The sequence below is a fragment of the Limanda limanda genome, chromosome 7, assembly GCF_963576545.1.
Source record: "Limanda limanda chromosome 7, fLimLim1.1, whole genome shotgun sequence".
NCBI classification, from domain to species: Eukaryota; Metazoa; Chordata; class Actinopteri; order Pleuronectiformes; family Pleuronectidae; genus Limanda; species Limanda limanda.
The window spans coordinates 30,323,769-30,350,231 of record NC_083642.1 but is presented as its reverse complement, the minus strand read 5'-3'; the positions used below and the strand labels follow the sequence as shown (position 1 = coordinate 30,350,231).

Below are 26,463 nucleotides of genomic sequence, written 5' to 3'. Positions count from 1 at the left end.
TCAAAGGTCAGGGTCATCCCCCCTGAGGGTGTTGAACTCTTCAGGGGCCGAGTATTTGTCAGCACCCTGACCAGCTGACTGTCGAAATCCTGCAGCAATCTCATCAAAGCTGCGGCCCTTTGTCTCTGGCACCTTATAGTAGGTGAAGACGAAGAAGCCGAGCAAAAGTACAGTGAAGATGATGAAGACATATGGACCACAGAGTTGCTGCATCAAAGAAAACATTTTGTTTAGATCATGAGCACAAGCATCAGTGTGTATATGTCGTGCGACAAGCTACAGTCAGAAATATTAATGGCATTTGTGGATTGTAATATGTGTATAATGCTGACATGATTTTACATTTTGAAATTATCTTACCTCAATATATTGGAAGCTCATTCCCACTAGGAAGTTAGAAGTCCAATTTGAGAAACCAGCAACTGCAATTGCAGCAGGCCGGGGGCCCTGGTTGAAGAGCTCTGCAACAATGAACCAAGGGATGGGGCCAGGGCCAATTTCAAAAAATGCCACAAAGCTGAATATGGCCGCTATGCTGAGATAGGACATCCATCTGAACTGGTCCTGAGGAACAGAGCACACCACAGATGTATTCAGTGTCTTTATTAAAAAAACAAAGCAGATTAGGTAAATGTAATTTCTAAAACGTACCAACAGTGCCATGGCAACAGTTAAGAAAATAGCTGAAATTGCCATTCCCATCAATCCAATAAGCTGAAGCGGTCTCCTACCAACACGCTCAACTATAAACAACTGAAAGAGAGAAAGTATGTTAGAACAGAATCTTGGAGGGAGGCAATTGGATGCATATACTTCATAAAGTTCTTTTGTGACTTACGGAAACCAAAGTGAAGGCAGTGTTGACCACGCCTGCACCAATGGTTGCGTAGACAGGCTGGGAAACTCCTGCTCGTTCAAAGATTCCAGTTGAGTAATAAAACACCTAAAGAGAACAGGCAACAATTTGTTTATTTTTATTTATTTTGAGTTTGTGTTGTATGTGTACGACTTTCTCTATGGACTGAACACATAAACAAGGAAGTGGATTTCCCAGAACTACAAAGAGAGGTGCCTATTGACTTGTCTGCTATAAGAATGAATTATTTGATACTTGATTGTCTTAGGACTCAGTTTGTAATGTGATAGAAAATCAATGATTGCAATGATTTGGTAAAATAATCAGTCCATCTATCCATATTATATAGTATTTTTCAAGTCTTGATAACCATTGAGCCCGTCGTGTTAACGTTTTTTGCCCTTCTCCCATTCAAACACACATTCAAACAGGGATGGTCCAGGGCCTTCTATTCCCAATGGCTTGCTACTCCATGTCCTTGTGGAAATCTATGCTTCTTATACACAGTCTATGGGCAGGACAGGCTAGTGAAAGAGTGGAACTCACTATGACTGCAAGAGTCTTGATCACACAACAGCAAGTCGTGTGCTGTGAACTGCGGTTATCTGAACTTGGTACAGCGGTGCAACAGTAATTAGAGGAGAACAGAATTGTGTGCGTCACCCAAAGCCAAAATAACACATATTAAAGCTGGCACACTTACCTCATACATGCTCCTGCCCCAAACTTAACACACACATGACCTCAGCCAGCATATGGTCTGACTGTATTTTGTCTGTGTAGGAGCCACAACAGTTTTGAACCACACACATATACACACACCTGTACAAAACGAGTACATTTTTGGTAACATTTAGTTTTTTTGTTTGTTGCTATTATTCTTTTTATACTAAATGCTTTACTTTGACCTACATGCTGTGTGTTTACTGTTAAATATGGTGATTTTTTTTATAGTTATTATCTTAATTATTAATCATGTGAAGCAATTTTTTACCATCCTCACACATCTTATCAGCTATTCGTTTACCATTAGAATAACAGCACATCTCATTCCACACGTATTGTCTTCTCCCCTAGCAATACCCAAAGGCCAGGTCATAGATAAAGGGCAGACCAGTGGCTAATATATGATGTATATCATATATTGACTGATTTAATGAGCCATTCGCAGGTCACTGTAACGGCCGTGTGTACTTAGACTTGCATGGCTTCATCTTTGAGACAAGCATATGTTACTGGCAGGATCAACCAGGTAGCCCTCTGTCAAGCGGAGACAAAACCACCACAGCAGTGAACAACCAACCCACTGTGATGTAGTCGCGCTCTGGGGGTCAGTGCGGCGGGGCGGCTGTGGCTGAGGGGTCGTCCTACAACCTGAAGGTCGGCGGTTCGATCCCCAGTCTGAACCATCTGCATGCCGAAGTGTCCTTGGGCAAGATGCTGAACACTCAATTGCACCCCATAGAATAACAAAGTGCTGCAAGTAGATGCACTGTATGAATGTGTGTGTGAATGGGTGAATGTGAAACTGTACTGTAAAGCGCTTTGAGTGGTCATCATCAGACTAGAAAAGCGCTATATAAATACAAATCCATTTACCATTTACCATATGCTCAGGGACACAACGTGATTTAGGTAAGCATGCTTAAGGTTCTACACTCAAATAAGATGCAAACATGTAAATGTAAGATTTATAATGGGTGATATGAGGTGGGGAGGGAAGGAGATAAGTTGGTGTGCTGGGTGAGACATCTCCGGACTTGGGGGTGCCAATTGCTCATGTTACTCTGTTAACGTTGATATGGTTCCACATTCTTGTCTCCTTGAAGAAGAAGGTCTACATTAAACTCTTCTGCCTCAGACATCAGCTGCTGCCTGAGTTCTTCATACTCCTTGTCCATTATTATCAAAATGAATGAGACATTTACCCTGTATTTACAAAATACTTGGTGTCACTTATTTGTCCTCCTAACATGTGCAGTTGTTACTCCTTGGTTCCCCATCATCCTGTTATCTTCCACTGTACCTACATTAAGGTACCAATAGGACCCAAAAGGAATCAGTATTTTAAAGGTATCTAATACATACAATGAAATTACATTGTAAATCACATAGTGTATTATAAACTGTTGGTAAATACCAAAACGCAAAACAAGCAACTTCTTTCATCCTAGTTGTGGGTAGAGAAAGAGCAGCTCTTCCACTACTAACCTCTGACTTTTACTGCTTGGTGCCTAATAACACGTTATTTTATTAGTGGGTAGTTTAACTGACCCATCTACTTCATCTACATATTGTGGGAAAAAATGATCCCATGTAGAAGGATGGCATCCTCACCCTGCATCGTTGGCAGTGAAATCGTATCACTGGGTTAAAAAGAGTAAAAGAAGAGAAATCTATTATTGGAGCGACCAAAACAATAAATGACTGTAGATTGCATTGTGTAGCAGACCTCATCCATCTGACACTGATTTTGTACACAACTGGTTTCTCTACGCCCCTGGACTTACAGCATTGATTCCAGATAGCTGCTGCGACAAATGCAGCATGATAGCAACAAAGATGGGCTGCCGGTAAACAGGGGAGCGGAACAGCTCTAGGATGGTCACCCTCTTCTCCCTCTTCATCTGCTGGCTCTCTTCCCTCATCTCCTCCATATCGTCACTCACATCGTCAGTGCCCCGCAGCTTCATCAAGACTGGAAGACAGTAGTTTGAGTCAGCATGGATAATTTTATATAAATACGTGTTCAAAAGACAAAAGATTAATCAAACTTTCTGGCAGCTACTTTGCCCAGTTCAGCTCACCACAGTTACTTTGAGGAAACATTAAGGAAATTAGTGTATCTGTGTAGAAAATGTTTCTAGCTCTGGATGCAATTGGATAGACCAACAAACAAACCAATCAGAGCAATGAAACCTGTGGCAGCAGCAACTGCTGACAGCAAAGCTTTGTGGAAGGGGAACAGATCCGTCTGCGAGTGTGAATAATTCACTTTCTGATTGGTCTGGTTTCCAGGATACTTGCATTGCTGAAAAGTTTGAATCCCCAAGGATTTTATGAGTTAAGTAATGGGTTTAATAAAAGGCTGTGATGTACTGCAACATAAAATCTTTTAATCTGGGCTTAGAAATTAGCTGTAGTGTTCAATTGATATGATCTTTCTCCATTGCCAGTAAGGTAATAGTAAAAAAATGAACCGCAGTATCACAATGCTCTCTGCAAGCATTATGTCTGCGTAGAACAATGAGGAAAGAGAACCTTTTGACTATTTCACTCACAGTGTGTTTGTGTGTGTGTGTGTGTGTGTGTGTGTGTTTGTGTGCGTCTCACTGCTGCGGGCTTTGCTGTCCTCATTGCAGTCAATGAGGAGGTATCGGGGGCTCTCAGGACAAAGGGGCAGCAGGACACACTGCACCACTGCTGGCAGCAGAGTAAAACCCAACAGCAAGGGCCACAAGGATGCATTCCCCATGATAGATTCAGTTCCAAAGATCTACACAAAACACAACACATTGCTCACACATATTATAAACAACATACATGTAATTGAGCTGGCAGTGGAGCCCCCGGGCCTTCTGCTGTTTCAATCATGAGGCTGAAATATGCACCACTGTAATTATTAATAGGCTAATTATGTGCCAGTGGGCATGTGTCAATAGCCTGATGTGGTTAATGGGTTCTATTAACAATATCAAAGGCACATTCTGACATCAAAGAGTTGTTGTACCATTGTAGCAGAGGTTCTTTTTAAAACAAATTGAGGTTTGAGTTTAGGTTTGGGGTCTCAATAACTTCTAATTAAGCCCTTGGCTCTGAAGAAACCCACCAAGTTCATAGTCAAGCAGTTGAATGGTTTTAAAAGAAAATTAAGCGCCGAGAGACAGATATTAGTAAGATTTTCATTTTCTGCATCTTCACATCAGCAATCAGATATTCAAATTGTATAGCAGCAAAGAGCCCCCCACATGAACACATTTTATAGTATTTTTCTCTTGGATTTATAAACTAATGTTTTGTAATAATGCCTTTATATTCCTACGTTTTAAGTAGTAATGTGCTCATTACATATTTGAATTTTCTATTTAGGGTTTTTCTATGTTTGCATTGATAAATTGTTGCAGTGCACAAAATATACTGACAAATGAAAATAAAGGAAATTAAAAGCTGACTGTATTATAATTTCTATTGTCATTGTAGTGTAACTGTAAAATTGTATTGAAGTGCTGGGCAGAATGATAATGTGTGTGATATGGCCTAGGTGTGTAACGTCTTCAACTGAAGTAGGTCCAGTCAGTCTCTGTATTCAGGGTTATGCTAGAGTTAGCTAATAAAAGCTAGCCAAACACAAACAAAACATACCACTACACTTATCACATGTAGACACATATACGAACAGGCATGCTCAAACAAACAAACACACATGAGTACACAGACACAAGCACATGCGACACACTGACAGACAGAAATATAGGATGTTTAATGTTCCCTAAGCATAATCTTCAATCCTATGGGTGCCACTGTTTTGTTTTCAATATGTATTTATGATGTTGGAATTGTTCCATTGTTGATGCTCTAATTGCTAATACAAGCCCCCACAGTGTTTTGCACAGATCTTCATACTAAAATATGTAATTGTTACCTATTGACTGTAAAAAGTGTACTAGTGCACTAGAGTACTAGTGCAAGTCTGGCGTTCTTTAAACTGTAAGTGAAGAGCACTGTTCAACCACCTCCCCCATCCTCAGACAGATTCCTTTCTTCACCTGATGACTTTAAATTTGTATTTATTAAATTTGTATTTATTTTCTCCCACCTCTCTTATCCCTGCTCTACCATAGTCTATGTTTCCTACATCGCTCAACCCCATAGCGGACATGACTACTACATCTAACTACATTCCAAATTGGCACGTCCTTTTTGTATCTCTAAATGCAAAAGGCATGAGCACCTGGTCGAAAAGACAGAAAATAGGGTCTTATCCACAAGTCAGCAAGTCAATTCAGACATCGCCCTTCTTTAGGAAACCCATCTTAACAATTAACAAGTCAATTATCTTAAAAGAGGCAGGGTGGGGCGACTTTACCATTTACTGTTCAATGCTAAAGCAAGAAGGACAGCAATCCTCATACATAAGGACATTCCATTTCAATTGTCATTCAAATTGTATTAAATTGAATTTTATTTGTATTGCGCCAAATCACGATAAACATTATCTCAAGAAACTTTACATAAAAGGTCACACAACGAACAGCACTTTGGCAACTGTGGAGTGAAAAAACTCCCTCATTAACGTCTAGAACCAGACTCAATGTGGATTAACATCTGCCTCAACCGGTTGGAGAAGAAAAATAGAGAAGAGAGAAGAGATGGGTGTCAAAGAAGGGAGAAGAGAGAAAACGATAGGGGGAGAGCAAGGAGAGAGAGACCAGCTAAGGAAGTGATTTCTGATAAGAATGGGTGATTTTTTATTGTTTTGGGTCGGTTATTCGCCAGTCTTGTCCTTTTGTTCAATGTCTATGCCCCAAACCATGATTCTAATTTCGTTAACAAGCTGTTCACCACAATCCCCAGTGGTAACAATTAAAACTTGATAATAGTGGCAACTTTAATTGTGTACTCAATGATATATTAGACAGATCCTCTAGCCATTGCTCTCAGACAATCTGAAAATTCCCAGACCCATTAAAACTATTTCCCTCTATCCTCAACACCCTAACTCAATTTGGGAAAATCTCATGACATAAAATAAACTTTGAAAAAATTTAAATGGTACATTTTATTCAAACTAATCCCTGCATCACATTTTCCACTTAGATTTGTCAGAAATGGCTTCAAGTATCTTGGAGTTGAGATCACACCTGATTTTTCCTCCATCTTCACTACGAATTTAAAAAAAACATTCTTTAATTCACACGTCAGAGTTGCATATGGTCATTCATCTGAAATAGTAGACCACAAAGTGCCCTTCCAATCTAATTTCTGAATCGGGATTGTGATATAAATTCTATATTATACTAGATTTAAAGAGACAAACAAGAGAATTGGGTTCACATAAAAAATGCCAGCAGCCAGCTTTATCTAGGCTTTGTGGTATGTACCTCATCACTCCCCCCTCAAAGCCAATTTTGCTCCAAACCAGAATTTCGATGCAATTCAGAAGGCATTTCAAGTAGCAGACTAGCTACCTTCTGTGCTCTCTCTCCCACCAAGAATAATCATAACTCTACACCTTCTCTGGCTGATTCCACCTTTAGAGCCTGGTGCTCAAAGGGCATCAAAATTTATAGATAGATGGCATTTTTAGATCAGATAAATTTTTAACAGCTGGCTCAATTATTCGACTTTTTTACATATCTCCAACTTAGACACTTAGTCCATAATATCGCTTCCTTTCCAGACCTTCCACTGAACAATACAATTGATCATATTCTTTCTTTTCCGCTCTGTACAACAGAATATGTGTAACTGAGGGTTTTAATTTGCCTATCTGAGAGGAAATGTAAAATAATATAACAGAAAATGTGTACTCGAACCAGGGCGGCATGCCCGGTTATTTTTCCATTAATTCAAATCTCACTCAAGCAGAAGAACCACAGTCATTGGTGATCCTGCACAATAAAAGTCCCATATAGATACATTGCTTTTGATGACAGGAAATACAAATTCACTCAGGGGCAGGTTTGTGGTGCAGGGTGTAGGAGTCACGGTGAGCGGGAATTCAGAGCTATGAGGATCAACAAGCTTATACTTCTTATCCACACATTTCCACAATTTATTCTTGCTTATCACCTGCAAATCAACAACAAAGGGGAGGTTACACAGCCATTCAAATTAAAAGCTAGGTCAATTTGTTTTACTTTATTAACTTGATTTGGATGTGCCATGAGATTTATTTGTTTTTTATTCAGAAATTGATCCACAGCAATTTAGGAGAATACTCCAGCTGTTTGCGCCCCGTGGGAAACTTGTTTGCAGCTATAATTACCTTGCATTTTTCATAACAAAAAAAACATCAACAGACATAACCCACATTTAAGTAGCTATGGATAGCTATGGTTCTCCTACCTTTGGAAGTTCGAACTTCTCACCCATCTCTAAGGCTGAGTAGCCACCCGATCGTGAAAAGTAATTTTAGTTCCTTGTATTCAGTATATTTCAGTCACTTCCCAGAAATCATGAGAGTAGGTGAGGCTAGGAACACAGATCAACTGATAAATTGAAAGCTTTGCCTTGACTCTCAACTCTGTTTTCCCCAAAACAGTCTACTGCGTGTCTCACTGACCTGCCAGTTTATCTCCTGCTCCTTCTTACACACATTTGCCAACAATAACCCTAAATATTTCAAGTTGATCTTACTATTTAAAAATGTGTATAGGTTTTCCCAAATGTTTGTGTTTTTACCCTCAAGGCCACCGTAATGATTGCTTATGGTGTATTTTTGGAGTAATCTGTACTATTCCTTTATCTTTGCAGTTTCATTTTGCTCAAAATGTGGCCATTATTTGAAAACATATTTATCTGGAGCAGCAATAAATGGATTTGAGTACTTGTGTACCTGTAAATGACATAAGTTTATGTGGAAATCTTTTCTCATTCTACAGCTGTCTACAAAAAAGATTAAGAACGTGATTATGGTTCAAAGTTTTAAGATCTCACCTGTGCCATGAGAATGCCGATCACTACACCGAGCTGATGCAGAGTGCCTAATGCTCCGCGGAGAGATGTAGGAGAGATTTCTTCTACATACATGGGCACAAAGCCAGTGGAAAGACCAGAGTAGAGACCCACTATGAAACGGCCAATGATGAGCATCTCGAAGGATGCAGCCAGCTTGGAGAATCCCATAAAGATAGCCGCAATAAAGGTGAGTACATTGGCCATAAGCATGGAGTTCTTCCTTTAAAAAAAACAAAAGCATTCATTCATATGTCAATAATATGAGTAGAACATTTATAAATGATTCTGGTGATAGGAAGAGTCATACCTGCCAAAGCGATTTACGAAGAGGCCAACAGAGAAGGAGCCGAACATTCCCCCCACAGAGAAGATGGCCACAGAGAGCGACCAAAGAGCTGTCAACGTGTTCTGAGAGATGGGCTCTGAAAACCGGGTGCTCCACGTCTCATTGTAGAAGCTTTCAATAATCTAGGACACAAACAAACAAAGTAAAATCAATGTGTGAGATGAGTAAAACAGATTAAACTTTGTTTTGTCAAGTTTCAAGCTTGTCAGTCACTACTCTAGATCAGCCTGATCCTATCTTATCCTGATAAATCTCGAAGCACAGCTGCATTAAAGTACAACTTCACAGAGCTGCAAGCATGTCTGTAGATTGTCTCCAATTGAATGTGTTGATTTACATTCTGTGTCATCCCCTACACCACACTCTTATCCCTCTACATGTGGGCTGGATATGGATCACTCCATTTCCTTTCATGTATTCATTTATTTAGCAATTTATTAAACTAACCTATTAACTCCTACTTAAAAATTGTGACAAAACAGGTGAGCAAATAGGAAATTAAATTAAACCAAAAGCACAGGTCCTGTTTTCATGGTGAAATACAATGTTCTGCCCTGATCTTCTGTAGGATTATAATTGTTACCTGTGTGTGGATGCATTTCTCCTCACAAGCACAAAAATGGCCAACAGCCATGTGGTAAAAATAACCCCTTATTTGTACTTTAAACTCCTGCAAGAGAGGCTGCAAATGGGTTAATTGGTACTGAGGCAATTGAGTGACAGACAAAGCCATTCACTTTTGGACACCTTTTGGCATAGTTTGTCTTAGGACATTCAAATCCTCTTGCACCATTAGACTTTAACAGTAGCCTTCTCTATTGAGATTGATATTTTCCAGTATACAATGTCAGATGTTATATTTGCCAGTTTAAGAGAACGAGCAGTCTCAGTTCCTGGGCACAAACAGCTAACCAGAAGTGGAATGAGCCCCAGGACAAGGTCAACTTGATCTTAAGGAGCTGCAATGCCAGACAGAGGAAGGGTGATGCATCAACATTTTCTGGCTAAGTAAGAAGCAAAGTTCTTTTAAGAGAGGTTTTCTGGTGAGCCGAACCAGTTCCTCCCCTATTCCTCTCTACTGTCTGTCACATGCTCAAAATCTTACCCAGAGCTGGCTGTATTTCTGTACTCCAGAGCTGATGATCATTTTAAGGACTTACTCTAGCTGATGAGCTGAATGGCAAAAACTGTACTGTAAATCATTTAAATGCCCCTATGACACTAATAGTCCAGGCAAAGTAGCGTTTTCCGACCGACTAATTGTAAAATAATTTTTTTCAGCATAGATCATTTCTATGAGGTGTCCAGAACAACATACTAAAAGTCCTAAGAAATCCTAGTTGAGGAAATATGTTTAATTCTCATCAATGTGTACCAATAAGGCCCGGCAAAAATACACCCCAAAAGGGCTATTTTTTTCGTTTACTCCTATCAAAATAAAACTTTACACAATGAAAGTAACCATGAAACGTAACATTTGTTGTATTACAAGTTTCTTTGAAAATGAATTTATGTATGTATTTGTAATACATATGAATGGTGTTTGCCTATGCAAATTAGGACATATTCAATAAGTGTGGAGCTCATGTGCTTGTCAAATTCATTTCAAAAGAAACTTGTAATACAAAAAATGTTACGTTTCATGGTTACTTTCATTGTGTAAAGTTTTATTTTGATTGGAGTAAATTAAATAAATAGTCTTTTTGGGGTGTATTGTTGCCGGGCCTTATTGGCACACATTGATGAGAATTAAACATATTTCCTCAACTAGGATTTCTTAGGACTTTTAGTATGTTGTTCTGGACACCTCATAGAAATGATCTATGCTGAAAAAAATTATTTTACAATTACTTCTATTTTTGGCTCCAAAATGGGCTACTTTGCCTGGACTATAAAGAAGAATGCTCTTCTTTAGTGTCCTTGGGTCTGAAAGGCACTATATAAATATAAATATAAGTTATTATTATTTTTTCTGGATTTTTCCAAAAACAAAGGAGGGTTATTGAACTATCCATCGATCCTCCACCTTTCACATTGATTATACTTGGAATGATTCGTTGAAATCAAATGAAATCATAAAAAAATCACATATTAAACTATAAAAACAAATAAACTTTTTATTTTAAATATTTTGCATTTGCATAAACCTCACTATCTTTCAAAACATTATTCATACAACTCATGCCATATATCCTTTAGTTATTACTCTCTTATTATAGTTATTTTAGCACTGATCCACAGGCCTCCAATTTACCCTCATGCCACCAGAGAATGCAAGCCTAATTCAATTAATCAATCAATCAGTGGCATTTCTACATTAGGGGCAGGTGGGGCACTAACCCACCAGATGGCGCTGTTGTGCAGAAAGCTAAATACAGCTGTACTTAGTGGCAAAATATATTTTATTTTATATGCAAAGTAGCGATAATGTGTGCGTGAATAAACTTGACTCACAAGCATTATAGTCTTGTTTTGGAGTAGTTTGATTCGTGTGTGTTTCTGTTTGTGTGCTTGCTCTTTGAAATGCTGCTCTCTTGCCGTCTGTTTCTGGAAGGCGCAAGCGTAAGACTTGTTGCCATGGAAACACCAATGAGCGTGAACCACACAGGCCAAAGTTAACATTGGGAGATTGGGCACTTTCAGATGTGCCCAGCGAAATCTGCCTAGCAACACGACTTGAATAATGCGAAACGCCTCAGCCTGTTTGGCTTCACCTGAGCTAACAGGCTATACCCCGTCAGTGAACACGACCCGAGTCTGTGGAGAGGTTTCACTCATATATCGGATGAAAAATACGTTTTGAAGTTCTGTTTGTTCTCCTGACAGAGAAGCTAAAGATGTCTGCGCTCCCGTTTTTGTGGTTAGTCTCCCGTATTTATGTGTTAGTAGTGATGGGCAGGTATCGGTGTCTGTGTACCTGGCCGGTTAGCTTTGCTTGGCTAGCCAATAGGCATGATAGCAGCAGTAATAGCGATGCTAACGGGACCGTACGGAGTTATTGACCCGACATGAACCGACATGATCCAACATGATCTGGTCAACGGTCCACTCATCATGGCTGGTTAGCTTAGCTCCGCTAGCCCGCAGGCATGATAGCAGCAGTAATAGCGATGCTAACGGGACCGTACGGAGTTATTTACCCGACATGAACCGACATGATGCAGCTCATAGTATATCTTACTGGTCTATATATGCCTACTGCTTATTATAATCAGCTACCTCTATTTTTGTGACGGTGACATGACGTCATACAAAATTGCCCCACCAGAAATTTCAGGCTAAAATCGCCACTTCAATCAATCAAATTTGATTTGAATAACCCATATTCACAAACAACAATTTGTCTCATCGGGCCTACCAAGATGCCACATCCTCTGTCCTTAACTCTAACAAGAGTGTAGAAAAACGACCACATGGAGGGGAAACATGGAAACCTCACAGAACCACATCATTGGAGCTTGATAGCTGAAAGCTCTGGCTCCTACTCTACTTTTAGAGACTTAAGGGATAAAAAGTAAGCCTGGTATGATATGATGATGATCTTAGTTATGCTGCTAGGCTGAGATTGTCAGGGGACACATGACACATCTCTGTCTTCATCACATAAATGTCTCATCAACACGTATCATTGACTTGAGTCCTCGTTTATATTTTTTATCTTTTAATACTTGCAATACCTCTATCATAACAATGGTCATTACTGCTCGCTCCATGTCTGTCAGATATCTTTTTTGTAAATAGCTTAAACACTGTCTTTTTAAAATAATGTTTTAAATATTGTTTATTTTGTTGATGTGCTCTCCTACGCAAGGCATTAATTGCAGTGCTGTCCATCCAGGGTGAGAGATCTCTCACATGTGGCTCTGTCTGTGGTTTCTTTTCTTTTTGTCCCCTGTTAATAGGCTTTTTCTTGGTAGTTTATCCTCACCTGATGTTCTGGAGCTGTTTCGTTCACACGGCAGAAAAAATGTGATTTGTGGGGTCACAGTGACCTTGACCAATTGAACAAAATTTGAACAGATTTTCTTTCATGTCATTCTTAAGTCTAATTAACAATAGAATAGCACAGATACAGAAAAGGCGAAAGATGGCGCGGAGGAAGACTGCCGTGTCTCAAGCTCCCCCACAGCTCTGCTCTTTTTTCAGTTTCTTGTTATTTATTCTGCATTGTGCACACTGACCAAGCGAACCCTATCATACAATATGATAGAGAACAACCTCTACAAATCAGGTTGACTTTTTCACCGCCACCAGCGAACAAAGGCGAATACCCATGGCGCTGTTTACCTGTTCTACCTGGAGCACTGAGGCAACAAAGGAAACAAGGGTCACAGGCCGACATCCTAGTCCGGCTGAGGAAACGTGAGAACTGGACTCTACTACCAAGTATTCTTCTGGCTAATGTTTAGCCTCTGGCTAACAAGCTGGAGGAACTTCGGAGCAGGATGATTTTTCAACGGGACATTAAGTTTTGTAACGTTAGGGTTTTCTCGGAGACTTGGCTTGACCCCTCGATCCCGGACTCAGTCATTGTTCCCGAGGGGGTCTCCATTCACCGCTAGGACCGGACAATAAACTTGGGGAAGAGCAAGGAAGGGGGTGTCTGCTGCATGGTGAGCAATCTGTGGTGCTCGGATGTGGAGATTATTTCTTCAGGCTGTTCTCCAGACCTGGTGCACCTCATGATCAGATGCCGGCCTTATCATATCCCGAGGGATTTAACAGGTCGTTATAACAGCGGTGTATATTCCGCTACATGTCGAACACAAATCAGGCTCTGGACTAGACATCACGGCCCGATGCTGCGTTTATTGTGGCTGGTTATTTAACAACACGAAGGTGAAGAAAGTCCTGCCGAGATATCATCAACACATTAGCTGTCCTACGCATGGTGAGAACACACTCGACCATGTTTACACTCCCTTCCGGAATGCACATAAAGCCCTCCCTCGGCAAATCAGGTCACGTCTCAATTCTTCTGCTACCTTCCTATAGGCAGGAACTCAAATGATAGGCCGGTGACTTGGACCATTCAGCGGTGGACTGACCAACCAGCGACTGCTTCAGCACTGCGTAGTGGTGTGTGTTCCAGGACAACACTGTCTAACAATAACATTAGCATCATATCATCCGTACTATTACCATAATCTTGCCACTGCACCTTATCTACCTATTTATCTTGTGTTTTTTTTTTTTAGTCTTTCTACCTCAATATTTTTTTTTTTATTCTATTGTATTGTATTTTATTGTATCAAATATACCGGCTGCTATGACGACTTAATTTCCCTTCGGGGATGAATAAAGTAATCTATCTATCTATCTATCTATCTATCTATCTATCTATCTATCTATCTATCTATCTATCTATCTATCTATCTATCTATCTATCTATCTATCTATCTATCTATCTATCTATCTATCTATCTATCTATTTATCTATCTATCTATCTATCTATCAACACGGACACGGTCATCTGCTACATCAGCAAATGCAGCGTTGACGTCGTACCGAGGATTGCTGTAAATGCTGATTCCCAAACCAGAAGTCCTGGATTAATAGTGCGTCCATGCAAAACTCAAAGACTGATGCCTACATTTCAGGTGATCTGGAGGAGTACAGGAAGTCCAGGTACGCGCTGCGGAGGGCTATTAGCAGTGTCAAGAGACTCTACAGGGACAAAGTGGAGTCCCATTACAAGGGCTGCTACACAAGGAACATGTGGGCTAGACTAAAACCATCACAGACTGCAATAGAAAGACCAGCAGTGCTGAGGTAGTGTCTGCATCTCTCCCAGAGGAACTGAACACATTTTATGGAGGACTGCTGCCCCCCCTGCCCTGGAATATCCAGGGCAGATGTGTGGAGATCACTTAACTGGATTATGATACACAAGGCATCTGGACCTTGTGGCATCCCTGGCCAAACTCTCAAGGTGTGTGCAGATCAGCAGGCAGATGTGTTCAGACATTTTCAACCTGTCACTGCCCCAGTCTGTAGTCCCTGCATGCTTCAAGGAGACCATCATTGTCCCTGTTCCCAAGAAAACAAAAACCCTCTGCCTGAAAGACTACCGCCCAGTATCACTCACCTCCACCATCATGAAATGTTTTGAGCGGTTAGTCAAATCCTTCATCACCTCCCTCCCTGACTCAATGGACCCGCTTCAGTTTGCCTTCAGGCCAAATAGGGCGACTGCAGATGACATCTCCCTCACCCTTCACACTTCCCTCTCATACCTGGAATAGAGGGACACATATGTGAAATGCTGTTCTTTGACTACAGTTCAGCGTTCAACACCATCGTGACCCTGAAGCTCGCACCAAGCTCAGAGACCTTGGGCTCAACATCGCCCTCTGTGATTGGATCGGGCAGACCACAGGCTGTGCAGATAGGCATCACTACATCCTCCACCCTGACTCTCAACACTGGTGCCCCCCAGGGCTTAGAACTCAGTCTTCATGACTGCGTGGCCACCCATTGCTCAGAGTCAGAGACATGAAGTCTTGGTGCCAGGACAACAACCCCGATCTCAACATCGGCAAAATAAAGGAGCTGATCATGGACTACAGGAAGAGACAAGGAGTAGAAGACGCCCCCCTCTCCATCAACGGGACTATGGTATTGCGAGTCAGCAGCTTCAGGTTCCATTGGGTCCACATCAGTGAACCTGACCTGGACCAACCACACAGACTCCATCAGGAAGACAGCCAGACAGCGGCTCTTCTTCCAGGATGCCAGGATTCTCTGCAATTTCTACAGGTGCACCATAGAGAGTATCCTGACTGGCTGCATCCCCGCTGGTTTGCAGCTGCATCGCCCTGAACCGTAAGGCTTTACAGAGGGTGGTGAAGTCTAACCAACACATCAACAGGACGAAGCTACCATCCCTGGAGGACCTCTACACCCAGCTGTGTAGGAGGAAGGCCAACCAGATCATTAAAGACCCCCTTCACCCCAGCTATAAATTGTTATGCCATCTGCGTTAATTCCTCTAACTCTGCACCTTACCATATTTGCACAATTTTTTTCTTTAGGTGTATATATATATTTTTTTATATCTATATCTATATATTTTTTTATTTTCTATTCTATTTTTATTCTGTATTTTTTTGCTTGTGTGATATTTTCAGCATTGCTAGAAGAGAGCCTGTGACCCAGGCATTTCATTCCCATTGACTGCTAAATGTTATTGTTTTCATAGAGGTTTTCACTAAATTCGATTTAAGGAACTCTTATCACCTGGTTAGAATCTAGAGAAGGTGATGAGTGGAAAACAGCTTTCAACACTTCTAGTGGTCACTATGAGTATTTGGTGATGCCTTTTGGCCTTACTAATGCACCTGCAGTTTTTCAAACTTTGGTCAATGAGGTTCCGAGAAATATGATTAACTGAATTGTTTTTGTATATCTGGATGACATTCTCCTGTTTTCCCCTAATGAAAAGACTCACTACACCATGTCGGCCAAGTGCTTCAAAGACCCCTTGAGATCCAACTTTATGTTAAGGCGGAAAAATGCGAATTTCATGTCTCCACCATCTCATTGTTAGGTTTTGTTATAGCTGATGGTGAAGTAAAAATGGATCCCAGTAAGATCCAGGCGGTTGCTGATTGGCCAGTGCTAAGCAATTGCAAACACGTACATCGGTTTTCGGGCTTTGCTAATTTCTACAGACGTTTCATAAGAAATATTAGCACAGTAGCCACTCCTCTCCATTTCTGGTGGCCTAGCATGGAAAAGGAAATCATATATGTGTCTGCCTGCCCTACCTGTGCTCCGGACCCCCCTCCTCTTTTTTGGACCGTCTGGAATCCGGCCTTTGGGGGGGGGGAGTGTCCTGTCTGTTTTGACTCTGAACTATTTATTCTTGTATGAAGAGTGTTTTCAGTTTGATTAATACCTCCTTGTGTTTCCTGTTTTAGTTGGTAGTTTCTGCTCCTTGTGTGTTTTCCATCTTGACTTTCTGTATATAGCACTTTTCTAGTCTTGATGACCACTCAAAGCTCTTTACAGTACAGTTTTACATTCCCCCATTCACACACAAATTCATACAGTGCATCTATGAGCAGCACTTTGTTGTTATATGAGGTCTCATGTGTTCCACCTGTGTTCAATAGCTCCTGCCTACTCTCTCTAAACAAGTCTCTGTGCTTACTCTTGTCTAGGGCCAGTTTGTCTCGTATTGCAAGCAGCATTTCCGCTATCTGACCAAGTCTTGTCTCGTCTAACGCTTTCCCTGCCTGGTAATAAAGACCAGTTCTTTCTGAAAACTGAACTCTGTAAGCAAGTTGTGCTATTGGCTCTTGTTCTAATAAGAAACCTTACATTTGGGGTGGATGCCAATGCAGAAAGGCCAAAATATCACAAGCAGGTAGTTTGTTTAGGTGCTGCATTGGTCTGAAAATGTGAATCAGAGAGCTGTTCAGAATTAAAGCCGCAGATTATATCAAGTTGGGGAGTTTATTGAAGTAGTCTTCCCCTCCAACCTAAGAATCAGATCTATGATAATTAACGTTTACATAAGTACTGGACCTGGAGGGATATGTTTAAGGTAGCCAAGCACGCAACATGCTCTGTTTCATCTTTACACCAACCCCCAGCCTCAGAGGATAGAAGAGGTAAGTGGATTAAGTGTACTTATCATGCCAGAGCATCAAATAGCCTGTCAAATTGTCATGCATCCCCACGAACTTTTGGACTGTGAACAAATGCACACACAGGCAGGCAAAAATGTAGGCTATTCAAAATAATAAAAATATATAAAAAACTAATATAAAAAGAGTCTGAAATCTGCCTTACTGACAACCAGCTAGCAATTAATGTCAACAAAATGAAAAAATGAAAAATTCGCACAGGAAGCGCATTTCTCTGCGCCAGTTCGGGGTTAAATGATGACAGGTGACTGAACTACGCAAGCCTAAAGCCGCCCCCCTCTAGAGATTGTGTGATTGTGTTTGTCTGTTGTCTGTTTAGACACAACTGACAAATATGTGGAATAATTACATAATCAAAGATGGGAAAATGTCAACATGTGGGGGCAAAAATCTGGGAAATTGAAACTCCAGGAGAAATGATGTGTGAATAAATAGAACAGACCCTGAAATCATCGCTGCAGATCGAAAGCCCTATGCAAATCGCGAGCCAGCCGCCGCACTTCGCCGGTGTGAACAGCCCAATTTAATTAACATGGGGGCAGAGAGGAGACAGACAGTGGTGGTTCGCAGAGCTTCTGCCTCCGGTGCGTCCCTGGGGTCAGAGGATGATGGTATGACGTAACTGCATTGGTTAACATTGCATGTATCATGTCATGATAAATCAGCCTCTTGCCGCCTTTTCTGTTAGAAACATGGGTGACAAAATGTATGTTTTGGAGGAAATTATCTGGTTGAGAAAGGTCCCTCAAATGTAAATATATATATATTTTAATACTTAATATTAAGAATGCCAAAGGTCAGGTAAAAAACATGTTCGTGTTAAATCTCCATTGATCCAAATTTTCTTTTAATCAATAATTGAATGAGTCAAATACAATAAACAGATTTAATACTAGAACAAATCTGATTTGCTTTGAGACAAAGGCCCTAGCTGACTTTTTTAAGTGCACCTGGTCCTGGAAAGAATTCTGCTGAGTCATCATCAAGATCACAGTCAGCCTCACGTCTGTTTTACACCCTTATTCCAATGTTCTAAAGTGATGCCCTGCCGTTTCTGCTGCCAAACTGTTTCCTTTTCGGTTTGTCTTCACATTCTTGCAGCACTATAATAGCATCATCCTTCCAATCTACACCCAGAGGTGGAATGCACTAAAATATATTTACTTCAATACTGATCTAAAAAAACGTTAAATGTGTCTCTACTTAATTAGATTTATTTTCGGGTACTTTTCACTTTTTCTCCGCAAAATATATCAGCATCTAAATTTCATACTCCACTTCATTTTAATAACGCATTATGTGACATGTTCACATTTTTTTTTATATATGTATTTTTTAAGTAATCAATAAAAAGAGGGGAATTTGGTCCACTGATCCATTCAAAGCGAACATGTTGCATTAGACCCTGTCTCCTTCAATGAGAGCAGAACTCACCTGCAGCAGCGGGAGCAGCAGCACTCACTGCTGAAGAAACACCTTACATGGATTTAAAAGAGGCTACTACCAAGAGTAATACAATCATTTTACTTTTTGCATTCTCACTTACTTTAATAATGTATGGTTAAAATTGGAAATTGTAATACATTTTTTGTCAAACATATAATATAAAAGTTTGTTTCTGTTGTTGCTGAAGAACATCTGGCATCACAATGACCAAACAACAAAGGACTCACATTCTGAGGAGCATTGATGACACCTGTGTTGTAGCCAAACTGGAGAGAGCCAATCACAGCTGTCCCTACAGCCATCATCAGATGAGGTGTCACCTGTTATTAGAGAAGAGAAAGGCAGATAAAAGCCTACATTTAACAAGCTCAATGATCCATTCATGTGATTAAGGTCCCAAAGTTTGAAATCATTCAAACAAGACCATTTCTGCCTCCAGCCCAATCCATGGACAAGACTGCGAACATATACTGCGCCTAAACCAGAGGCAGCAGTTGGCTAACATTACTGACATTAAGTAACAAATGCCAGGCCCCCAAGCCAGAGTTTCTAATTAAAGTGATTGTTGTTACCATGTTTCTCTGGAAGGTCAAAAGGCTCCAGTCATTTTGATCCTTATATATATATACAGTGGGTACGGAAAGTATTCAGACCCCTTTAAATGTTTCACTCTTTGTTTCATTGCAGCCATTTGCTTAAATCAAAAAAGTTCCTTTTATTTCTCATTAATGTACACTCAGCACCCCATCTTGACAGAAAAACAGAAATGTAGAAATTTTTGCAAACTTATTAAAAAAGAACTGAAATATCACATGGTCAATAGTATTCAGACCCTTTGCTCAGTATTGAGTAGAAGCACGCTTTTGACCTAGTACAGCCATGAGTCTTCTTGGGAATGATGCAACAGGTTTTTCACACCTGGATTTGGGGATCCTCTGCCATTCTTCCTTGCAGATCCTCTCCAGTTCTGTCAGGTTGGATGGTGAACGTTGGTGAACAGCCATTTTCAGGTCTCTCCAGAGATGCTCAATTGGGTTTAGGTCAGGGCTCTGGCTGGGCCAGTCAAGAATGGTCACAGAGTTGTTCCGAAGCCACTCCTTTGTTATTTTAGCTGTGTGCTTAGGGTCAGTCTTGTTGGAAGGTGAACCTTCGGCCCAGTCTGAGGTCCAGAGCACTCTGGAAGAGGTTTTCTTCCAGGATATCTCTGTACTTGGCCGCATTCATTTTTTCACTGTTGGGATTGTATTGGGCAGGTGATGAGCAGTGCCTCGTTTTCTCCACACATACTGCTTAGAATTAACGCCAACAAGTTCAATCTTGGTCTCATCAGACCAGAGAATCTTATTTCTCATAGTCTGGGAGTCCTTCATGTGTTTTTTGGCAAACTATGCGGGCTTTCATATGTCTTGCACTAAGGAGAGGCTTCCGTCTGGCCACTCTGCCATAAAGCCCCGACTGGTGGAGGGCTGCAGTGATAGTTGACTTTGTGGAACTTTCTCCCATCTCCCTACTGCATCTCTGGAGCTCAGCCACAGTGATCTTTGGGTTCTTCTTTACCTCTCTCACCAAGGCTCTTCTCCCACGATTGCTCAGTTTGGCTGGACGGCCAGGTCTAGGAAGAGTTCTGGTCGTCCCAAACTTCTTCCATTTAAGGATTATGGAGGCCACTGTGCTCTTAGGAACCTTGAGTGCTGCAGAAATTCTTTTGTAACCTTGGCCAGATCTGTGCCTTGCCACAATTCTGTCTCTGAGCTCCATGGGCAGGACCTCATGATTCTCATTTGCTCTTACATGCACTGTGAGCTGTAAGGTCTTATATAGACAGGTGTGTGCCTTTCCTAATCAAGTCCAATCAGTTTAATTAAACACAGCTGGACTCCAATGAAGGAGTAGAACCATCTCAAGGAGGATCAGAAGAAATGGACAGCATATGAGCTAAATATGAGTGTCACCGCAAAGAGTCTGAATACGTATGACCATGTGATATTTCCGTTTTTCTTTTTTAATAAATTTGCAAAAATGTCTACATTTCTGGTTTTTTTCTGTCAAGATATGGTGCTGAGTGTACATTAATGAGAAATAAAAGGAACTTTTTTGATTTTAGTAAATGGCTGCAATGAAACAAAGAGTGAAAAATGTAAAGGGGTCTGAATACTTTCCGTACCCACTGTATATATATATAGCTTGAATTTATACAGAGCCTTCCAAGAGACAAAAGAGAAGAGAAGGTTTTTTCAACCTCTCAGTGTCTAAAGCACCAGAGGCCGTTGTTAGAGTAGAGTGTAGAAATGTTCTATGCTAACTTACATTATATTTGGGTTCTTTACTTATTTGTTGCTATCCAGTAATTCATCATGTAATCGTGTTTGCTTGATTAAACCAGACTTGTTCTCCTGGAGTGAATGAGTGCTCAGCGGCGCAAACTAATGGCTCCAAGCAATTCTCGAGAGATCACTCTCTCCACTTGAATTCCTGCCTTTGTTAAATCTGAGTTAATCACAGTCTCATACTGGAATTTAATGTCATCAAGATGATAATGAAAGTAATGCTCAAGCTATTTTCCTCGTTTGAATATTTTCTAGATTTTCGAGACAACTCTTTGAGACAAAGTCAGACTAACCACTAACTTCCATTTTCTATTTTAAAGCTGGAACAATGTGACTAAATTAAGTTTATACAACTCAGTGTTGAGGGAAATTGACAAGTACATATAAAGTAAACAGAAGTTGATTTTATTTAATATAATCTTTTTTTCAGTAAGATCAACTTGTGAAATTTTACAGTTTAGTTTTGAACCCATTCAAGCAAGGATTTGCAATAAATCTTCCTATTTCCCTGGAACAATCAAAAACAAACAGGCTTAGAAGATTAGCCATGTTGTTGATTGAAATTGAAGGAGCCCAGAGGTTGAAAGTAGTTGAGTGCTACACATATAGCTGTGTACCTATAATTAGCAATGAAGGGTTCAGTGTTCTGGCAACTTGGCCTCCAGTTTTGGTGTAGTGCTTCAGTGAAACTAATGTGGATAAAAAAATATAATACATACAAAAAATTCCATTTAACAAGTTTGGACATTTAAATACACTTAGAGAAGGTGATGAAATTCAACAGAGTACATTTACTCAAGTACTAATGCACAATTTTGAAGTAATTTACTCTTGGTACGGGGGGATATTTACTTAACTGCACTCCACTACATTAATTTGAATGATCTATTGTATTTATATTGTATTATTCTTATTGATCTGTAATGAGTTAAACAAACAAAGCACTTGATTTTTTTCAGTCACTACAGCAACAATTAAATGTCAGATTTGTTGGTGTGCTGTTGATTGAAACTCAACCCACAATCCTCAAAGGCAAAGAAGCTGCTCACACATGCAAAAGGGAAGAAAAGACACCCTGCTGCTGATGAGACACAACCAGAAATTTGTGAAATATGTTTGGAAAACTATATGTGATCACAACATTTTTGAAAATACATTCAAAGACTTTATTTCTGTAATTGGCAGTGGTTGTCTCTGCTTTATTGATGCGAAACAGGTATAATTTCCTTCTAAACAGAAAACTTGACTTCTTGTTGATTTCTTACACAGAGCTAGCCTACAAGACACTATTAAATGAAATAACATTTGTATAAAATACTGTAGAATTGAAAACATTCAAATAGAGTATGCGCTATGAGACACAAAACAGTTACTTGTGCCTATTTTAAATTGGTTTATTAAACATGACATATGTATTGATTATAAAGCAGTTACCTTGTCGTGACACTCCATACTGGCTGCGAAGAAAACTCACAAACTCCAGACTTCAATTCTTCACACTGTCAAAATCCGGATCATTAATAATCTGTCAAGTAAATATGTCTACTTTCAACATGTAGTCATGATGCTGTATTGAGTATCATTTAGTCCAACATCAGTGTAAACAAATATTTTTCTCAGTTGTCCCCTGCTGCCTCCTCCATTCACCTGTTGCAGTAAGCAGCTTACTGACGTCACCACTAAGTGGATCATTATGGGCTGCAGCCTCAGGAGGAGAAGGAGATCATTGTGTAGATAAGCTGAGAGAAAAACACAACTTGTATCTTCAGAGTATCAATCAAATTTTATTTGTATAGCCCATATTCACAAATCACAATTCGATTCATAGGGCTTTAACAAGGTGTGACATCCTCTGCCCTTAACCCTCAACAACAGTAAGAAAAAACTCCCCCAAAAAAGCTTTAACAGGGTAAAAAGAACGTAGAAACCTCAGTGAGAGCCACATGTGAGGGATCCCTCTCCCAGGACAGACATAAGTGCAATAGATGTCACGCGTAATGGAGAACATCAGAAAGATAAAGGTATTTACAGCATTAATTAGAATAAACACCTTGTAGCATAATGGAAGGTCAATGATTGATGGATTATTGTCAGTAATGATTGAGTATCTGAGGCGACATATTATATATCAAGCAGTCTTGTTGTAATCATAGTCCATCGCCAGCAGCCACCACGATCATGATCCACCATTACAATCGGATGCCACCATAGTCCACAATCATTATCCACTTTCTCCATTAGGATCTACCATCAGCTGCCACCTCAATCGTGGTCCACCACCATTATCAGATGCCAACACGATTCAGGATCCGCTATTATTATCACGATCAGCCAGCACAACACAGGATCCACCATTACGATCACGATCGGCAAAGGGTCTCTGGGGAAGAAGTCAAGTCAGTAACATGTATTGATGAGATATTCATTTCTTTGATGTGATAACGATGGAGAAGAGGAAGGAAAAGCTGGAAAGAGAAGCTCTGTTAGTCATATGTCCTCTGACCTTCTAGACCTACAGCAGCATAACTAAGATCAGGTCTAAGACAAGCCTGGACCAGCTCTCACTATAATCTTTATCGTAAAGGAAGGTTTTAAGCCTACTCTTAAACGTACAGATGGTGTCTTCCTCCAGAACTGAAAGTGGGAGATGATTCCAGTGGAGAGGAGCTTGATAGCTGAAAGCTCTGGCTCCTGCTCTACCTTTAGAGACTGTAGGGACGACATGATAGGCTGAATTCTGGGAGCGCAGTTCTCTAGTGCGTTGATATGGTACTATCAGCTCTTTGAGGTATAATTGTGCCATATTATTAAGGGCCTTGAAGGGGAGGAGGAGAATTTTTTATTATATCATAGATTTAACCGAAAGCCAGGGTGGTCTCTTTTCTTGGTTCTTGTCAGGACACGTGCTGCAGCATTTTGGACAAGCTGCAAAGTCTTTAACGACTTAAGGCTCTTATATACTTCTACGTATCCGTTTCTCGGAGAGGGCTCCACAGGGGTCGAAGAGTCTTTTTGATTTTTACTAATCCGACCACTGTACGTCTAAAAAAATTCACCGCCAAACCCATAGGTGGCGCAACGGAAGACAAGCTCAGAGAAGCCTACCCCAATTTTGGGAAGAAGAAGTCCACGTGTGTCTGTTTATCTCGGTGGCTTGCCTCCCACACACTGAACCATGGCAACTAACAGAACTAAATAAAGTGACACCCAGCAGGTCAAAATGCTGATGTTATCGTTTCTTAGCGCAGCGGTTCCCCGGTCTTGTTTCCGAACTGTGTTGCTGATTCCACAGCTTGAAGCTTGAGGCTAGAAGGAGCTAGCTAGCTCACCTTCCAGCTTCCACACACACTCAGCAGGGACTCCCGACACTAACTACTACTATCCAGTGTTTGCTTCTAACCTGGCGGTATTATAGAAATAGTGTCATGATAGAAGTGGAATTAAAGTCGTGACGGCGGGTTTTTGCACTGTTACCACCGCAGTTAACATGGTTGCTAGCCCGCTAGCGCCGTTATGAAAGCTCGTTATAACCGTATGTGACCGTGCACACATGCCGTCAGTGCTCGAACGAGACACCGGTAGCCGGACAACTCCGCTGGCTCAACACACACGTCACATTAATCGTAGAATCATAGCTGTGTTTGGGTTTGATGTGACAGGAAGCAGGAAGTTTGAGGTCCGGAAATGACGTCGAACAGAAATGACGTCGTACGGAAATGACGTCATACGGAAATGATGTCGTTCGCGGACCAATCACAGCCAAGAGCTGTCCGTGGGCTCTCCGACATAAACACGGACAGTTAGAAAAATCAGAGGTGTACGAAAAGCTCTCCGAGGCGCTCGGAGAGGGCGTTTCACGACGGATAGGGCGGTCTTATCTATCCGTTTTACAAAATACGCACAAGCATAAATTGGCCTTTACTGCTGGAGCCTGATAATAAGGAAATACAATAATCAAGTTTGAATGTAGCAAAGGGGTGGACTAGTTTTTCTGCATCTTTTTGAGAAAGGACATATCAGATTTTTGAGATGTTATGCAGTTGGAAGAAGACGGTCCTAGAAATTAGTTTTAAGTGAGAACTGGAGGACAAATCGGGATCAAAGATGTCTCCAAAATTCCGGACTGTTTCATTGGAAGCAAGGTGTTTAGGGCCAAGTATTAGAACCTCTGTTTTACCTGAGTTTAATATCCGAAAATTGCGGGTCATCCAGGTTTGAGTTTAGTTAATTGATTACACTGTTCGGGTTTTATTGACAAGTATAACTGGGTGTCATCCGCATAGAAGTGGAAATTTACAGAGTGTGTCATGATAATGTTTCCTAGTGAAATCATATATAATGAGAATAAAATTGGGCCGAGCACAGAGCCCTGTGGAACAACTTGGTTAACTTTGGTGCGCACAGATGACTCATCATTAATTTGCATGAATTGGAATCAATCTGAAAAATATGATTTAAACCAGTTTAGGGCGGCTCCTTTAAAGGGGACATATTATGAAAATTCCAGTTTTGTAGTGCTTCTACACGTTAATTTGGGTATCTAGCATGTATACCGTCCCAAAAACTCTGGAAAAAACTCCCGCAATTTGTTGTGGTTCCCCCAGCTAGGGGAACCACAACAAATTGCGGCAGAAGCCTGGCTCTCTCCCCGGAGCCAGGCTTCTGCCCACCTGACTCTGGTTCAAAACGATATGGTTGCAAGATTGTGTTGAAGGCTGAACTAAGATCTAACAGAACGAGGACAGACACAAATCCCTGATCTGAGGCTGTTAGAAGGTCATTAGTGACTTTTGCCAAGGCTGTGTCCGTGCTGTGATTGGCTCTAAACCAAGACTGAAAGTCTTCATATACATTACCTTCCTGGAGTAACTCACACAGCTGATTGGCTACAACTTTTTCAAGGATATTAGATAGGAAGGGGAGGTTGGATATCGGTCTTTAGTTGGCTAAAACCTCAGGGTCCAGGGTGGATTTTTGAGAAGGGGTTTGATTACAGCTAGTTTAAAGAACTTTGGTACATATCCTGATGATAATGAGAGATTGATTGTGTTCAGTAACGTACTATCAATTAGGGGCCGAGATATGTTTGGAGGACAAATAGACCCACGAGGTCCTGTTTTCCAGCTATGAAGGTAGGCTTTCTTTTTTTCCCC

The 26,463-nt window shown here is 40.7% G+C and overlaps 1 protein-coding gene across 1 annotated transcript; it reads right to left on the bottom strand.

Annotated features, from left to right (window-relative positions):
• On the bottom strand, positions 1-26,463 carry LOC133005194 (solute carrier family 2, facilitated glucose transporter member 1-like). Its single transcript, XM_061074796.1, has 10 exons — positions 26,449-26,463; positions 19,211-19,303; positions 8,844-9,004; positions 8,516-8,756; positions 4,190-4,352; positions 3,367-3,554; positions 839-943; positions 652-753; positions 361-564; positions 1-207 (listed from the first exon to the last, which is right to left on the bottom strand). Exons 2-10 carry the CDS (start codon positions 19,286-19,288, stop codon positions 1-3), a joined length of 1,449 nt encoding a protein of 482 aa, XP_060930779.1. The 5' UTR covers positions 19,289-19,303; positions 26,449-26,463.

Coding starts and splice junctions, on each gene's coding strand:
- LOC133005194 (XM_061074796.1), bottom strand. CDS start 19,288: ATGATGGCTGTAGGGACAGCTGTGATTGGCTCTCTCCAGTTTGGCTAC. Junction 4,353..8,515: donor TCGGCATTCTCATGGCACAG/GTGAGATCTTAA, acceptor TGTTTTGTGTAG/ATCTTTGGAACTGAATCTAT. Junction 944..3,366: donor AGCTATCTGGAATCAATGCT/GTAAGTCCAGGG, acceptor TGTTCTCTTTAG/GTGTTTTATTACTCAACTGG.